At 45.8% G+C, this 17,356-nt stretch overlaps 1 protein-coding gene across 1 annotated transcript in view; it reads left to right on the forward strand.

The window, feature by feature from the left end:
* Positions 1–17,356, forward strand: part of SEL1L3 (SEL1L family member 3) — a 44,239-nt gene that overhangs the window by 1,915 nt on the left and 24,968 nt on the right. The window contains exons 2-9 of the mRNA XM_077301490.1: positions 2,433–2,997; positions 5,014–5,140; positions 8,840–8,961; positions 9,671–9,786; positions 11,240–11,295; positions 13,760–13,892; positions 15,295–15,418; positions 16,740–16,886. Of these exons, the coding sequence (XP_077157605.1) occupies positions 2,433–2,997; positions 5,014–5,140; positions 8,840–8,961; positions 9,671–9,786; positions 11,240–11,295; positions 13,760–13,892; positions 15,295–15,418; positions 16,740–16,886 (1,390 nt within the window). The remainder of the gene's footprint in view (positions 1–2,432; positions 2,998–5,013; positions 5,141–8,839; positions 8,962–9,670; positions 9,787–11,239; positions 11,296–13,759; positions 13,893–15,294; positions 15,419–16,739; positions 16,887–17,356) is intronic.

A 17,356-nucleotide genomic window follows, 5' to 3' on the forward strand; every position in this document is an offset into this window, starting at 1 on the left:
AGTTCTTCTTTCAATTTTGAGACTATCTGGAAATAAACTAACCAAGGTATATTCTTTCCTTCTTTCTTAACACTTTGCCATTCTTTTATTTTCCCTTGTTTGTCCACCATATTCTCTCAAGTTAGTCTATTTTCTTTCTTGAACTTAAATCAAGAGGAGCATTTATTAAAGAGGTTAGTGGCAAAAGTGAGGGACTTAATGTATCTCTACACTTAAACCAAATCCTTAGCAAGCTGTCTCTTACAGTATTTTCACCCTCTTGTCTCTGGATCATTCTTAAAGATTTCTGTTCCCTTAAATAATTATGAATGCCTTCAATGGTATCCATTGTCTCTAGTATAAAGTTACTTCCTGTTATTCACACCAATGCTGCTGCCAGTTTATATAAATATAATGTTTTGGAACGTCAAGAACTCTTCAAGCTACCTTGAATAAAACTTGATTGGTCTGAAAGGTGGCTTTGGACTCAAAAGGGGGGTGTTTCTTGGTTTATTTACCTCAGGGTTGTCAAACTGCGGCCCTCCAAATGTCCATGGACTACAATTCCCATGAGCCCCTGCCAGCATTTGCTGGAAAAAAATCCTATCAGATTTTATTTGCAGGAGACCAAAGCACCTTGTGCCCTCTAAGTAAGGAGTAGTCAACCTGTGGTCCTCCAGATGTTTATGGACTACAATTCCCATGAGCCCCTGCCAGCAAACGCTGGCAGGGGCTCATAGGAATTGTAGTCCATGGACATCTGGAGGGCTGCAGTTTGGCTACCCCTGATTTACCTCCTTGGCTTTGATCCTTGCCCTTGCGTGTTCCAGTCTCTGCCACCAGTAGCTTATTTTGGTTTATTTTATTGTGATTGACAGAATTCTGGCAAAAGCCTTTAGGCCAGCTGTGGGTTGAGACATACTTGGAGATTTGGGGGTGGGGCGGGGTGGAGAGCCTGGGGCAGGTGGGGTTTGGGGAAGGGAGGGGCCTCAGCCTGATCCAATGCTCTAGTGTCCCCCTTCCAAAGCAGCCTTTTGCCTGGAGAGCAGTCATAATTCCAGGAGATCTCCAGTTCCTACCTGGAGACTGGCAATTTAGATTTCGGCTGTCCCCGTGTTTTGGAGTCCTGTGGGTTAGCAGTCCAGGTGGGAATGTATTTAGGGATTGATTTAATCTGGTTAATTTAAATTTATGAAGTTATGGATTTAATCTGGAATGAAGTTATGGAGCTAATCGGGGTGGTGCTGCTAACCATAATTTGCCAACCTCCAGGCACTTGGAGATAGTGGCTGCTTTGGAAGGTGAACTCGACGGTATTTTATCCCATTGGAAACCTTCCCCTGCCCTTGTCCTGCTCTCCTCAGGCTCCACCCCTAACATCTCTAGGGGGCTTTCCGCACCGGGATCCTTGTAGCAAATTGTTTGCTGAACAAAAAATCGCCATTTAAAATAGTGGAATTCGTCATTATGCATACCTGCCTTTGTAGTGGAATCCAGTTGCGTTTTGTATCGTTTCCCACAGGCTTCCGGTCTCGGCAAAAATCGCTAGAAAGGAAGCGCTATTGCCAAGCTCGTCCCGCCTCTGGCTGTCAAGCAGCCAATGGGCGGCCGTTAGCATGCTCCCAAACAGCTCCTTTCCCTTTAAGAAAGTTTTTTTTTTTTAAACACACCCGTTGCAACGAATCTGAGGTTGATTCATTGCAACGGAGAGACCCATCCAGCTTGCAGGTGTGTTTGAGCTGCCGTTTCATCGTTGCCACGCTCCTCCCGAGTGAAAAAAAAAATCCCCCCCCCTCACGGGCGCGATTTTTGGCCGAAAACAGTGTGAAAAATAAAGGGAAAATACATCAGCAAATGGGCTTCTCTGTTGTTTGTGCTTAGTGACTAAACAGCTCTGGGGAGGGACTGAAGCCGGGGAAGCCTCTAAACGGAGGCTTGCCGGTGCGTTGATCCCCGCTCGCTCGGAGAAAAAAAATGGCGATCGCTTCGCCGGAAGATCAGAGGAGAGAGTCAGGGGGAGGGACTTTGTAGAAACCACTACAATGGTAACGCACATAACTTTCCCGCTAGTGTTGCAGATTGGTTGCAGGGGTGTATAGCTTTCCGGAGGGTGAATCCACTTTTGGGGATTTCCCTGAAAGCGCTACAATGAAGCGCTTTTTGCGGATCGGTTTCAGGTGTGTGGCAGATTGTCAACGACGTTGTGCATAATGGCAAATCAGTAGTGTTTTCAATTGGCAACCATTGTGCGATTTTGAAGGGGTGCGGAAAGCCCCTAGGTATTTTCCAACCTAGAGGTGGCACCCCTATTAATCATTTATTCCAAATAGATATTTGGTGTAGACTCTTTGCCAAAAGTCTAACTGAAGAAAAAAAAATCTCCATGGAAATCAGAGCATTTATCATTTGCATCAATTACCTTTGGAATAACGAATAATCTTTTTCTTTCCTAGGGAAGTATTTTGGCCTCTGGAAAGGAAACGCTGCGGACGACACCTGTCACTGAGCAGCCTGAATATGATCTGTTTTATGAAGATTACGTCCGTCTGAATGTCTTGAACAAAAGAGTGCTCAATGACACTGAAGCTTCTGTTGACTACTTATGCTCAAAGCCATGCGTTGTCACTGTCGAGGCACTTGCTTCTTGGGAATTCAGAACTGGTGTGCCAGTGTATAAGAAAAGCTGGGAGGAGAACCACCTCCGCAGTAGCAGGACTCGAACGGTGAAGCTGACGTTTCCGAGCAGCATGGTTTTCAGAGATGATTATTTCATCAGACGCTCCTTACTAGTCCATACGGTGGTACTCTATGCATGGATTACTCACAGAGAAGTGAGGATCCATGATGCCAAGAAGGGGGAAGGATACCTGCAGGCCGTTGCCAAAGACTACACTTTGCTGGAAACGGTTCCGCCTTTTGAACGTCCATACAAAGAGCACAAAGTGTGTTTGAAATGGAGCTTAGAATATGCATGGAAACTCCGGTCAAACAGGATCCCTCAGTGTCTGCATGAGACAGGTAGGCATTTGGCTTTTGGAGGGGAACTGCCTTTGTTCCAAAAAACTCTGGCTTGAGTCAGATGGAGCACAAAATCCTATTTTGATTTCAGCTATGGTGAGCAATTTGGAAACCACAATTCAGCTCACAGATGATCTGCCAAATCTTGATTTGCTTCAACACATGGGGTTACCAGCTATGGGCTAGGAAATACATGGAGATTTTTTTGGGGGGTGGGTGGAGCCAGGAGTGGGTAGGGTTTGGAGCAGCCATTTTCTCTGGAGGAACTGGTCTCTGTCGCCTGGAGATGAGCAATAATTGCTTTAGGATGCTTTGGCCTGATTCTGCTTTGAGCAGGGGGTTGGACTAGATGACCTGTATGGCCCTTTCCAACTCTATGATTCTGTTATTCTGTGATAATTCCAGGGGATCCCCAGGTCCCACCGGAAGAATGGCATCACTAAATGTCCGTTCTGTTAGCCTTCCTTTGGCCTGGCTTCTCTGTAGATGGGCACCATGGAAGGGGACCCAGATGGAGTGAAGCCAGGGCATGCATCATGAGGAACTATAGGCAAGACCAGGGGGCACCAACATGACCCATGGTACTTGCTGACACTTTTCCTGGTGCCCACAACCATGTGTTTTTGGAAGGTAGGCGGGGCTTTTGCCAAGCAAGGCTTCTGGTTGGCCTTTGCAGCTTTGATGAGGCTGTGCAGGATTGTTGGTTTGTTTTACATGGCCATAGCAGCAGCTGTCCCCACAGCACAAGGCTCTTCCTGGAGCAACTGAAGGGAATCTGTGGGAACCACTTTGAGACTGACTCCACCTCCTGCAATGGCCCTTTGGGGGCAATTCCCTCCAGACGGTGACAGAATTCCAAAGGGCCCCCCTGCTTTGAGGACCCCTGGCTGAGACTGTGTTAATAAAAAACATTTTCCTACTATGATTCAGAAGTTTGACAACCTCGGGCTAACTAGGGGTAATGGTGTGGCCCACCTTTGGGTGATTTTGAAAATAATTTTTTGTTATAGCTGAACAGTGTGGTGCCAGGGTGGTTGGTGGTGAGATGCTGGACTAGGATCTGGTCCTGGGGGGCCCTGGATCGAATCCCCATTTCACTGGAAGCTCAGTGGGTCACATGGTCTTATTCTGTGCTGCGCATCAACTAACTACTTTGTAACTGGCCTTGGGGGAGTTAACAGAATCACCTCCTCCCATGGCTTGCTAGTTCAATAATTCACCAGCACATTTGCGATGGGAGGCAGTTATAGTTCTCAAGTTCCCTGCATCACTGTCAGACCTGGGGCTTATAGGATCCAGTTTCTTGTGGATTCTTTGAAAAATCACCTGAGGCCGCAATCCCTGTGCACACGGACCGTGTCTGCTATGGACAACTTCCCTCTGAGCAAACTTGCACAGGGCCTTTTATGCCCTGGTGGTTTCCTGCACTTTTGCCTTCATTTCCCTCAGGTGCATTTTGTAAATGGAAACCAGGAAGTGAAAGAAGCTTTAAGAATCTTGCTTTACAATTTCAAAAGGCTTTAAAATGACCATGCATACATGCACATGCACAGACACACATTCTTTGGCAATCTGGTTTTTCTCATTAGTGTGCAGAGTTATACTTTGCGATTTGGAGGAGAAAAATTGGAGACAGTCAAGATGGGCAGAGAAACAGAACGTGACTTAAACGGTTCATGGATAATCAGTTCAGCTATAATCCAAAGTAAGCAGTGCATGCATAATGGGCCTAGGATCGGATTTTGAGAGGGAGTTGCAGTTCATTTAGGTTCCATTTTGTGGCCATACTGTACACAGTGCACAGTTGCTGCATTTCCTTTACCGACTCTTTTAAAGGAGTGAGATGTTTAGATACCGTCTCTTCCTTGCAATCCCAAAACAGTTGGATGAATATATTTGTTTTGTTCCACCTACTTGTCAGCTGTGCATTGGCTAAGGACAAGGAGTTGTAGGTAGGAAAGGGCTTATATAACATTGCAGTTCCTGACATATTGAAAAACTGCTGGATTTTTACAGATGCTGTTGAGATCCTCAGCTTTCCATATGCATCCAGCGGAGAGATGGCAGGCGTTGTGAAGAAATTTCAGAAATTCAAGAACAGAGAGCTGGAAGCAATTAGGAAACATCAGATTGGGTACCCCATGTAAGCAAAGAAAAACTCCTTGAAGACTGTGCATTCTACAGTCTACCTCCTTTCTCCTCCATCTGTCTTCCACCCCTTTTACTTTCTCTTTACCATTATTTCTTGGGAAAAGTCATAGATTAAAACCTGGTTTCCAGATAATCCTTTCCATTCATTTGCTAGTCCACACATTCTATTTCTGATGCTAATTCCTGGTGAAATGCTGTGAGTCGCATAGTTCTGTGCTGCATATCTCCATGGGTGCATGCTGCCCACAATTAAAGCCACTCATCTGAAAGAAACTATTCCAAACTTGCAAATGTTTGAGTTGAGAGTTTAGATCAGCCTTTCTCAACTTTTTTACCATTGAGAAACCTCCGAAACATTCTTCAGGCGTTGAGAAACCCCAGAGGTGGTGTGATCATGTAGAATATGTTTGGGAAGCATAGCTGTGGACACGCCCATCTGGGGTCCCTCCCCTTTCCACCCCCTCCAGGCCCATCATTGGCCACTGGGGGTGGGGGGAAGCAGGTCAACATGACCATATATGGTCATATCACCCAATAAATGTTCAACAAACTTAAATATATATATAAAAATTAATATAGGAAACACTTTCAGGGCCATTAAGAAACCCAAGTTTTTCACAAAACCCTGGTTGAGAAAACCTGGTTTACATCCCAGGAGGAAAGCATCATGAGTGAAATCTCTTAAAGTAATCAAATTGTGTTGCTTTATCATTCCATTTTTAATCATGGCTGGAGGAAATTTTCCTTAGGAGAGCGGTGCAATTCACGGCAGAGACCAGTTGCATTTCCCAGACGTTTGTCAAATCCTTCTGTAAAAATTTCCAAGCTAATTTCTATCCTCGCTTAATGTGGTTGTGATGTATTCCAAAAAGTTAACTACAATTTGAACAAAAAAGGGCTTCTTTTTTTGCCATCCTGTTAGCAGCCCAGATTGTATCCCAAATGTCAATCCCATTTGCCTTCAAAGCTGAGCTGGTGTTTGCAGCCTAGTCTGCTCAGGGCAAGTTCAGTTGATGGTTGGGTCACACACGTTTCCATCATTTGGGACAGACTTAAACCTGGGAATGGATTGTCCCACGTAGAACATCCAAGAGGATCAAACCTGGCTTGCCAGATTAGAAGCTGCCGCTCTTAACCACTACACCAAGCTGGCTCTGCCACCCACCCGAAGGACAATTGGCTCTGGAGGAGGAGGAGGAGGAGTGGGGAATTGAACCCAGTTCTCAAGATTAGAGGCCACTGCTCTTCATTGCTACACCACAGTGGTTCTGGTGTCCTGATCCACTGTTTGAGAACCACTGCACAATAAACGTGTTAGTACCAAGTGCAGAAATAATCCAGTTGGGTACATCTGCACTTGAGCAAGCTTTTGCTCTTTGCTGCATTGTTGATTTAAAACCTTTCAGTGCTGCCCCACATCTTGGCCCATGAGGTAGCTCACAATGTGAAAATTGCAGTTCTCTAAACCAGGGGTAGTCAACCTGTGGTCCTCCAGATGTTCATGGACTACAATTCCCATGAGCCTCTGCCAGCATTTGCTGGCAGGGGCTCATGGGAATTGTAGTCCATGAACATCTGGAGGACCACAGGTTGACTACTCCTGCTCTAAACCATGCCTTGCCCACACAGAGCTCATCCCAAGTCTTCTATTTTTGATGTGCTAATTCCTTGAATAGGAGTCTGGCATCTCTGCCTCAGGTCCTGCAAGCACTTCCCTGTTGAAAATGCCACCTCAGCCATCAAACCACGTGCTCAGAGAGCAAGCAGAGGTTAACGTGAGCAAACAGAGATAAAGCCTTCAAATACTCCTTTCCTTCCTTCCTGCAGTCTGCACCAACTACACCTTTATTTATCTTGCCTAGCCGCACGGCCTAGCGCAGAGTCACATCCTACTTGTGGCTCTTGAAGTCAGTAAGCTTCGATTACATTTGCCAACCTCCAGGCAGTTGGGCACGCTGTGAAAAAAAGGCTTACGAAGATGTAATACAGACTTTATTAAAATAGCATCTGATTTTAGAGACTACACTGAACAATATGCTCTCTTGCACACTATAGTAGGTCAATAAAAATGGTGATGATGTTAGCCATGCAGTCGAGCCCAACCCCTGGCCATTCCATGGCTGAGCTGTCGCTGTGATTTCCAATCTTGCACCACTTCTTTTTGTTGTGTAATGTTCTGGCCGGTGTGCACCGTGATCATGTCCAACCACCGCACCCTTTGCCAGCCTGGTTTCCTTTTTCCACTGACCAATGCTAGCATAATTGCTTTCTCCATTGAGTTGGGTCGCATGATATGGCCAAAGTAAGTGAGCTGGAGTTTTGTGATTTTGCTTACCCGTTGATAGATCAGGCTTTATGCCCTGTAGTAGTTCCTTGTTGGTGACTTTTGCTGTCCACGGAACCTGCAGAAGCCTTCTCCAGCACTAAAGTTCAAACAAACCAATTCGTCTCCTGTCCGATATTTTAATCGTCCAACTTTCACAGCCATAAGTGGCTATCAGAAATATGATAGATCGAACTAATCTACATTTGGGAGTCAGGCTTAGGGCCTCTCAAACGTCAGTAATATCGTACTACAAAAACATGTGTTCACACATCAAGAAAGAACGAATTGATTGTAAACCCCAGGTTTTGCTGCACTGTCTTGGGATTCACATCTTCTGTCCTAAATTGTTAAGAAAGGGGGCCCTCAATCACATAAATCAGTTGAAGCGAAGAAGTCGTAAAATGCATTGAGAAAGAGTGTCTGGAATTCAGTTCCTCGTTTTGTCCTATTAGGACTTCTTCAGCAAAGTCTCAGGATTCTGCCTCCATATTGTCAGAATTTCAACTGGAGCACCTCCCTTACAGCTGGTACATTTGAACACTTCATCAGCAGCATTCAGTCTTCCGCCTTGCAGGAAAAGAGAGCAAAAATTTACCATCAATTCATTGTTCGTTGATGTATGAAAACATGTTTTTGTAGCACAATGTCATTGATTTACTATATTGCATAATAAGGTATACTTTTTATAAAACCAGGCACTCTTCTAATAAGGTCTCATATTACCTCTTGGTGAGCCTTTTTTTTTTGCCAAGTGCTCATATAATTTTTGGGTCTGTTCCCTACACTGTGATCCATATAGTTTGATTATTAACCCCCAGATAGTGGCTGGAGATTTTCACACCTGTTCTCCAGGCCCACAAAAATCAGTTCCCCTGGAGAAAATGGCCATTTTGGAAGATGGACTTTATGACATTATACCCCACTGAAGTCCTTAGGCTCCACCCCCAAAATCTTCAGGAATTTCCCATTCCAGAGTTGGCAAACTTAGTTTACATGGATGTAGGTCTTTGAAGGGTGGCACTGCTTGACGTTTGAGCTTACAAGTAGACAGGCAACCTCTCAATCACAAATGCAGAATTTCATGTGTTCCCTGGTTTTGAATGTCCCCTTGTTATTTTCTCCCTGCTTCTGCCCTTCTTTGCAAGGATTTAACCCACACTGGTTTGCTAGCTGTGTTGTTTGGCAGGAACCACTCTGCAGCTGACGTGCCCACAGGTTAGCACAGTAGGCCCCAGAAACACAAAAACAAATGTAATCGTTGCTGTTTTGCAGGTTCAGAAACTAATCAAATGATTCCAGGGACATTATCACGTGAGAAAGCTAGCTGGGGAAATGTGTGCTTGATTTCGTTTTGTCCTTCTACAGCTTTACTGTTTCCGTCTGGCTTTATTTGCTCCATTACTGCAAAAAGCCCTTGTGTGGACTCCTGTACTTCATTGATTCTGAAGAAATGTATGGGACCCCTGCTGTATTTCTAACGGGTGAAGGTGAGTGTTTGTGTGTGGGGGGGGAGGGGGAGAGGATCTTCCAATGCAGGACACATTTAATCCACTACTTTTGAGACAGGAAGGGCTTTTCCGCATTCTCATTTTCTTCACCTCTATGTTTCTGGGGCTTTGCTTCCCACTGCTCCACATATGGTTTGCTCCCTCTAGTGGTCGATTCGATATTACATCATTTTATGTCCAACATTAAAACCTGTCTTTTAAATCTGCAGAAAATATGCCAGTCATAAAGTGATGTCATATCGAACTGACTACTAGAGGGGGCAAAACGTGGAACAGAACTCCCCTCCCCTGAACATGAACGTAGAAGAAAGGAAACTCCGAACGTAACATAGCCCTCAGTCTATTTCACATTTTAAATAATACTTCTTAGTGTTTTAAGAAGGGCAGCCATTTTGACAGAAATGGAAACAAGCAGGGTCAATTGTCACCATATTAAATCCTGCAGATCTATATTAGTTTAATAATTGCCATTTCCCACAGGGAATGTGGCCGAGTTGACATTGCAGTGATGTATGTATGTCATTTCTGACATGACATCATCATATCAGGGTGATACTCTGGTGTTTGGGAAGCAACCATAGAGTTTTTGTCCAAATACCAGAGCGTCACTCTGACATTGCCTTATTTACCTGCATGTGTCCACTTTGGTTGTGTCCTCTTTACAAGATGAACGACATTCTTCTTCCAGGTTACATCCACATCCAGATGCACCTTGTCAAAGGAGGAGACCTCGCTGTGAAGACCTCCTTCAGCCTTCCTCTGAAGGAATGGCTTCGACTTGACCTCTCTGTCAATGGAGGGCAGGTATGTACGATGCTATTATGACCTCCTTCAAAGTGGGGAAAGCTCAAAGTGTGACAGAACACATTTAGAGTCACTGTGGGTGGAATTGTAGGGAACTTGGGGGGAGCAGTCCGCTCTGAAAGTCCTCCCATTGCAATGGGTCCAAATATACCTCTCTGTGATTGAGTTCTGCAAAAAAAAAATGGTTCTCTGAAATGATCGCAGGCTGTGCGCGGTGCTGATTTGGGGCCTCCATGATGTCATCATCAAGAAACATACAAAATAAAAATATGAAAAGATTCCCTTTTGGATCAGACCCGTGGTCCTTCTCCTCCAGCATCTCTTCCTCACATTGGCAACCCTGGAGGGCCAGCAAACCAGTAGAAGAAGAGGAGCTGTTTTTTATACCTAGCATTCCACTACCCTATTGTCTCAAAGTGGTCTACAATCCCCTTCCCCTCCTCTCCCCACAATAAGCACCTTGCAAGGTAGGTGGGGCTGAGAGAGTTCTGAGAGAACTGTGTCTGGCCCAAGGTTCCCCAGCAGGCTTCATTTGAAGGAGTCGGTGATCAAACCTCGTTCTCTAGAACTGCTTTAACCACTACATCACGGTGCCTCTCCACTGAACACTTGGGCTAAGATCACACCCTTGACATTGCCTCCTTGCTTGCTGCCTCTGTATACAGCACTTCTCTTTCATCACCATAGCAAGTCGCTCTTGGAGAGCCCTCTCCTCCATAATTCTGTCTAATCCCATTTTAATTGCTACAGCCACTGGCAGGGAATTCCCCGATTCCAAGGGAACTGAAGGAACTTCACACTCAACACTGCCACCCCCACAATCCCTGTGGCAGTTCTTCACTTCAGATAATCTTTTTAAAAGATTCCTTTTAAAAAGGAATAAAGTGATGCGTGGATGGACAAGTGCTTGAGCCCCCAAGGCAGCAGCCGGGGAGGAGGACGAGGAGGAGCCGTGTCCCAGCACCGACTGATCCACGGACTAATACCGGTCCGTAGACCGGGGGTTGGGGACCACTGACCTAGTGGATGCGTGGCGAGAGGACAGCACTCCCTAGTGCTGCCAACAAACTAGTTTCTGGCCGGATTTCTGCTTTTGGAATCTCTGGGGTGGCTGCTAGACATGCGCACACTAGATGAGGTGGAATGGGATGAGGCCAGCCCATGCACGTGAGTTTTTCAATGGCCCCCATGTTGCCTGGCCTTTCGTCTTCCAAGGACTGAGTGTAGGGCCACATCCTGGATGGTATTTTCAGGGGGGAAAAACAAATGTGAGTAAATGGTGTGGAAACGGTAGTTGTGATTATCTCATATAGAAAGAGGGCGAATTCTTCTCGTGGGTTCTTGCTGGGTGTCTGAAGAACATGCAGTCCAAGATGAAAAACGCACTATGTTTTTAATTCATGTTGGTCATTTGTGCTTACTAAACTAACGGTAAATAATTTTCCTCCTTTAGATAGAAATATGCAGCGTTGAAAAGAACCTGAATAGCCGCCGGCATCAAACATTTACGTAAGAGTGACTCTCCTCCATTTTAGACTAATGCTGGTTGTTCCTGCATGTCCAACATTTTCCTCAGTATGTGAACCCCAGTAGAGTATTAGTCACCTCTCTAGGAATCACTGGAAACTCTATGGTTTCTGGGAACAGCTAGAGGGGCATGACATCACTTCTGCGTTTCTCTACAAGTGACATCTCACTGTTGCTGATGGTTGTCTGGTTTTTATTCCTTGCTTTTCTCTGCTCTAAGAAATCTTAATGAAGCTTACAGTTAGAGAGCCAGGGTGTAGTGGTTAAGAGTGGCGGTCTCTAATCTAGATAACCAGGTTTGATTCCCTACTCTTCCATATGCAGCCGGCTTGGTGATCTTGGGCATGTCACAGTTCTCTCAGAGCTCTCTTAACCTCATAGAATCATGGAAGGGGCCATACAGGCCATCTAGTCCAACCCCCTGCTCAACGCAGAATCACTCTAAGCATCCTAAAGCAAACCTAAAACTCACTTCACAGGGTTGTACAGAGAGGAGGGGAAAGCTATTGCAAGCCACTTTGAGACTCCTTTGGGAGATACAAAGTAAGGTACAAAACCCACAGCTCTTCTCCCTGCAACAGGCACCTCAAGAGGAGATGGGGGGCTTAGAGAGCTCTGAGAGAACTGAGACTGGCCCAAGGTTACCCAGCAGGTGTCAAGTGGAGAAGTGGGGAATCGAACCCAGTTCTTCAGATCAGAACCCACCACTTTTAACCACCACACCATCCTGGCCTGTTTGAACTGGGCAAAATTATTTCAAGTCATTAACAAGTTCTTATCCATAGTGCAATATGTTTGTGAAAACCTGTTTAAGCACGTTTTACCTCAGCCATGGTAATGTGCATATTATTGCACCATAAAAGTACTTGATGAAGCTCTATAAGATCAGAATCTTTGGGCAGAAGTTTTCCCAGAATTACAACTGGTCTTCAGGCTACAGAGATCGATCCCCCTGGAGCAAATGGCAGCTTCAGAGGACAGACTCTCTGCATCACATTCCTGCTGAGCCCCCTTCCTTCCCAGGACTCCTTCCTCCTCAAGCAGATCTCCAGGAATTTCTCAGCCCAGTGCTGGCAACCTGCCTCCTCTTGAAAAAATTAGCAGTGCGGTCCTAACCGATCAGTAGAAGAAGAAGAAGAAGAAGAAGAAGAAGAAGAAGAAGAAGAAGAAGAAGAAGAAGAAGAAGAAGAAGAAGAAGAAGAAGAAGAGTTGGTTCTTATATGCCACTTTTCCCTACCCGAAGGAGGCTCAAAGCGGCTTACAGTCACCTTCCCATTCCTCTCCCCACAACAGACGCCCTGTGGGGTGGGTGAGGCTGAGAGAGCCCTGATATCACTGCTCGGTCAGAACAGTTTTATCAGTGCCATGGCGAGCCCAAGGTCACCCAGCTGGTTGCATGTGGGGGGAGTGCAGAATTGAACCCGGCATGCCAGATTAGAAGTCCGCACTCCTAACCACTACACCAAACTGGCTTAAAAAAGCATAACACTTCTTCGGATTGTGTGGTATATCTTCTCTACCTAGAGTTTCCAGACCCCTGCTGGGGCCGGGGGGAACCCCCACTTTGGCATTAACCCCCCCAAAAAACAGCTGTTTTCATGCCAATCCTCGCTGCCCTGGATCTCCCCCCCCCCCGCATGTCCCGATGTTCTGACATCACCCAGAAGTTACATCAGCATGCTGGGGTCATGGGGGGGGGGGGGCGCGATTCTGTGGGTTTGGGAGAAAACCTTGATTTTTTTACCACAGAGTTTTCTCAAAAGCCAGGGCTTGCCGCTAACATCCCTGACATGTGATGTCACTTCTGGGTGACATCAGCATGTCAGACACTCTTCTGGCTCCAGGTAACTGTGACAGAGAGACAGTATGTTCTCCCAGGAAGTGCTTTCCTCACCCGCCCCTGGCAACCCTATCTCTGTTGGGCCTGTGTCTGCTTTCGCTTTCCTTACTTCTGTGTAAGGATGGTCTTGTCAGGTGGGTCACCCTTGCGTGAAAACCACAGGACCGGGGGGGGGGGGGGGGGCTTCAGAGTACTGAAAATAAGAAAACACAGTTAGGAAGCAGACGATTGGATGTCCCTAAAATGCGAATCATAAAATTATATAAACGTTTATTGTGTGCAACTGACAAAATTAAGAAATGAAAAACATACACAAAGTCCATAAGCTAGTTATGGAAAAACATAACGTGCACCATACAGTTCTGAGCCTTAGGGGATTTTGTGTGTTTTTAATTTCTCTAATTTCTTTAGTGTTAATTTCACATTGTAGGGACATCCAACCGACTGGTTCCCAAGTGCCTTTTGGTTAGGTTTTTTTGTTTTCCCAGTGACAATTGCCTTCCAAGACCGTCCCTTTAGCCTGGTCTTCCTGCTAAAGACACAGAGATGTTATTTGTGTCACAATATTTGGAAATCTTCCGACCATTAACATTTCTGCTTTTCCAGTTTCAGGGAGGATTTCTTTCATGATGACACTTCAGGATATTTTGTTCTTGGGGGCAGTAACTACGCATCCGGTATCGAAGGGTACTTTGGCCCGGTGAAATACTATCGGCTGAATTCTCTAGGGACAAGAAAGGTGAGTGAGGGGGGATGTGTTAGGAGACCTGTGTCTGACCCAGCTTTTAAGTATGGGCCTGGTTTCTCCTCTAACTTCTGCTGGTGTTCTGAAGACCGGTTTAGTGGCTTGGATGAATCGTGGGTTGTCAACCCTCACATGTTGTCTGGAGATCTCCTGGGATTACAGTTGATCTCCAGGTGGCAGGAATCCGTCCATCTAGAGAAAATGCCCTCTTTGGGCAGTGAACAGTCAGGCATTGTACCCCACTCCCCAAACCCCACCCTCCTCAGACTTCATCCGCAAAATCTTCAGGTATTTCACAATCCAGATTTGGCAACCAAAATGAAAGCATTCTTAAACTTAAAAAAAAAAAAAGAATCAGGCAGGATTTTCTTTGTTCTTTTAGAAAGGTTGTACCAATATGTGACATTTACCAGCTCACACTCCAGTATCTTTGCCATGAAAACCCAATGGACAAGTTCAAAAGGCAGAATGATATGACGCCGGAAGATGAGCCCCTCAGGTCGGAAGGTGTCCAATATGCTAGTGGGGATGAGCAGACAGCTAGTACGAGTAGCGCCAGAATGAATGAAGCGACTGGGCCAAAGCCGAAAGGACGCTCAGTTGTGGAAGTAATTGGTGGCGAAAAGACAGTCCGATGCTGTAAACTCCGGGGAATGGTAGAGGACAGGAAGGCCTGGAGGATCATTGTCCATGGGGTTGCGATGGGTCGGACACGACTTTGCACCTAACAACAACAACCAGCTCACAGGCAAAAGTAGTGCATGGAGTCAGTTATAGTTGTCACCCCCAAATTGTTTTGCAGGGTAGGAACAGTGGCCCACCACCCCGCAACTTCTTCTCAGAGAGGTCCTCTGGAAAAAGTCCTTGTTGACTAAGGAAGATTCATATCCCAGCGATTCATTCCATAAAACTAAGCACTGGGACACCAAAGGCACATTATGCGGGGAATCTGATCAACATACAGTTTAGCCTCAAAGAACAGTCTCCGAGGAGGAGATATGGTTTTGGGCCATGGTGCTTAATTAGGGTTGCACTCTAGCTTTTTGTTCAAACCATAGAGTTTTGCCCAGAAAATCAGAGCCCCCCCCCACAACCCTGTGTGTCACCATCACTTCCAGATGATGTCAGAATGTTGCATTAAATTATTGATGTTCTTTCGTCTTGGAGTGAGCTTGGGGGTGGTGTCGGGGGGGGCGGGACTGAGTTACATGCTAAATAGCAGTTGTTTGCAGCTTGATTTATTCAGTCGCAATAGAAATGGAATGATAAAATAACAAGTTGCATTTTATCCGGTGTTTAAAGTACGTTCAAACCCTTCCCTCAAAAATGTGTTTTGTTACTACTGCTTTAGTTGCCCTTGCCGAAGCAGGTAGAAATTTCATTTCCGCCCCTCTAGATTACTAACCTATTCGACAACCGTGGCATTATGGAAAGAATTGAGCTGTACTACAACAAATGTGCAGATATCCAAAGCATCACCTCAGAGTTTGGATTCAGGCTGAGACGAGAACACAGAAAGTGTAAGTATTAAGCTACAGCTTGTGGATCTCAGTCTCCACCTTGCTGTGCTGTCTGTAGTTGTTTATACATGTGTGTTTGCGTGTGTGCATGCGTGGACTATCGCATTTAAGGTTTTTAACACAGGACTGAGGGGTACGGTTGCCAGGCGCCACGGCACTGTTGGTGTGTGGAGGTGTACTCCGGGAGCTTCCGCTCACACTTACCTAAACCCAAAAGAAAGGTGTCAGGCCTGACACTCTGGATTTTGAGAAAACTCTATGGTAAAAAATTGGCCTCAAACCATAGAGTTTTGCCCAAAACCCAGAGTGTCACCCCCCCCCCCCCAATGACTTTAGCATGCTGATGTCACTTCTGGGAGATGTCAGCATGTTCTTCTCTGGTTCCAGTTTGGTTGGAGGAGGAGGGGGGTGCTGTGAAATTGGCTTTTGGAGGGCACTTCCTCCTGCTTTGCGAAAGCCCCAAAGTAAGGGGAGCAACGCCAAAGTGGGGGTTTCCCTGGCCTCAGCAGAGGCCTGGTGAAAGGACGCGCAGTAATGGGTTTAAACTACAAGTATGACGATATAGGCTAGATATCAAGAAAAAAATTTCACAGTCAGAGTAGTTCAGCAGTGGAATAGGCTGCCTTAGGAGGTGGTGAGCTCCCCATCACTGGCAGTCTTCAAGCAAAGGTTGGATACACACTTTTCTTGGATGCTTTAGGATGCTTAGGGCTGATCCTGCGTTGAGCAGGAGGTTGGACTAGATGGCCTGTATGGCCCCTTCCAACTCTATGATTCTGTGATTCTGTGACTCTTTTTGGAGGAACATCCTACACGAGATATGTGGATAGTGAAAACTGCATTGCATTCTTTTTCTGCCTGGGCACATCTGTACTACAAGTGCAATTGGGTTTTAGACAGGGTTAAAAGCGATTGTTCCCCTCATTCACACCCAGATCCTGGGACTGTCAGTTGGTGAAGATTCTCAGAATTTTGGCTGGTTTGAGCCCTGTAGTCCCCCCTCAGAGGGCTGCAGTTCCCAGGTTTCCCTGGGAAAACAGGATAATTGCGATATCTATTGAAGGCCTCTGTCGTCAACTCCTATTCATAAAGATGAAGTCTCATTTTGATCAGTGGGACTGACTTCTGAATAAGTACATTTTAAGATCAGGCTGTATGTTTGTAGTGGAACCGAAACATCAAACAGGAACAATGTAATCTTTAAATGGAAGGGATTATTTTTTTTGCCATCGTAAAAGTAACGCTGAAGGGGAGGAAATAGATTCTGTATGTGAAAAGCTTTCAAAAATCAGGTGGAATAATTCACTTTCTTTCACATCAGGCCTTCCTGAAAACTATTATTTGGAAATGAGTAAGAAATATAGAGATCACCTCAAGTGCCCGGCTTCCTTGTGGGGAAAAGAGCTGAGGACTATTTATGAGGAGCTGTTGAAAGAGATGCAAGATACTGATTTACATTTGTGGGGCGGTAAGGAGAAACTCTCGTTTCTTTTCCTTCCCTTTTGTGATTTCTGAACTTTTGTTCCAGTCCTAGGCTGTGAAATATTGTGCTGTCCGTGGTGGAAAGTAGGGTTGCCAATTCTGGGTTGAGAAATACCTGGAGATTTGGGAGGTAGAACCTGAGGAGGGCAGGATTTGGGAAGGGGAGGGGGCTGTAGGGTTGTTAGGTCCCACCTGGCACCTGGCAGGGGATTGGTGGTGGTGGTGGTGGTGGGGGCTTACCAGGAGAAAGAGAAAGGCCCAGGCCTCGTCACCCCCAGCATCGCATAGGAAGTGATGTCATGACTCTGCAATGTCAGGGCAACGCTCTGGTATTTGGGCTAATAGTCTATGATAAAACTGGCTTCCAACATAACGTTTTTTGCCCAAATGCCAGATCATAGGCCAGATGTCATTGGCATGACGATATTACTTCCTGTGCGAAACTGGGGGGGGGGG

Source organism: Paroedura picta, chromosome 10, assembly GCF_049243985.1.
Source record: "Paroedura picta isolate Pp20150507F chromosome 10, Ppicta_v3.0, whole genome shotgun sequence".
NCBI lineage: Eukaryota > Metazoa > Chordata > Lepidosauria > Squamata > Gekkonidae > Paroedura > Paroedura picta.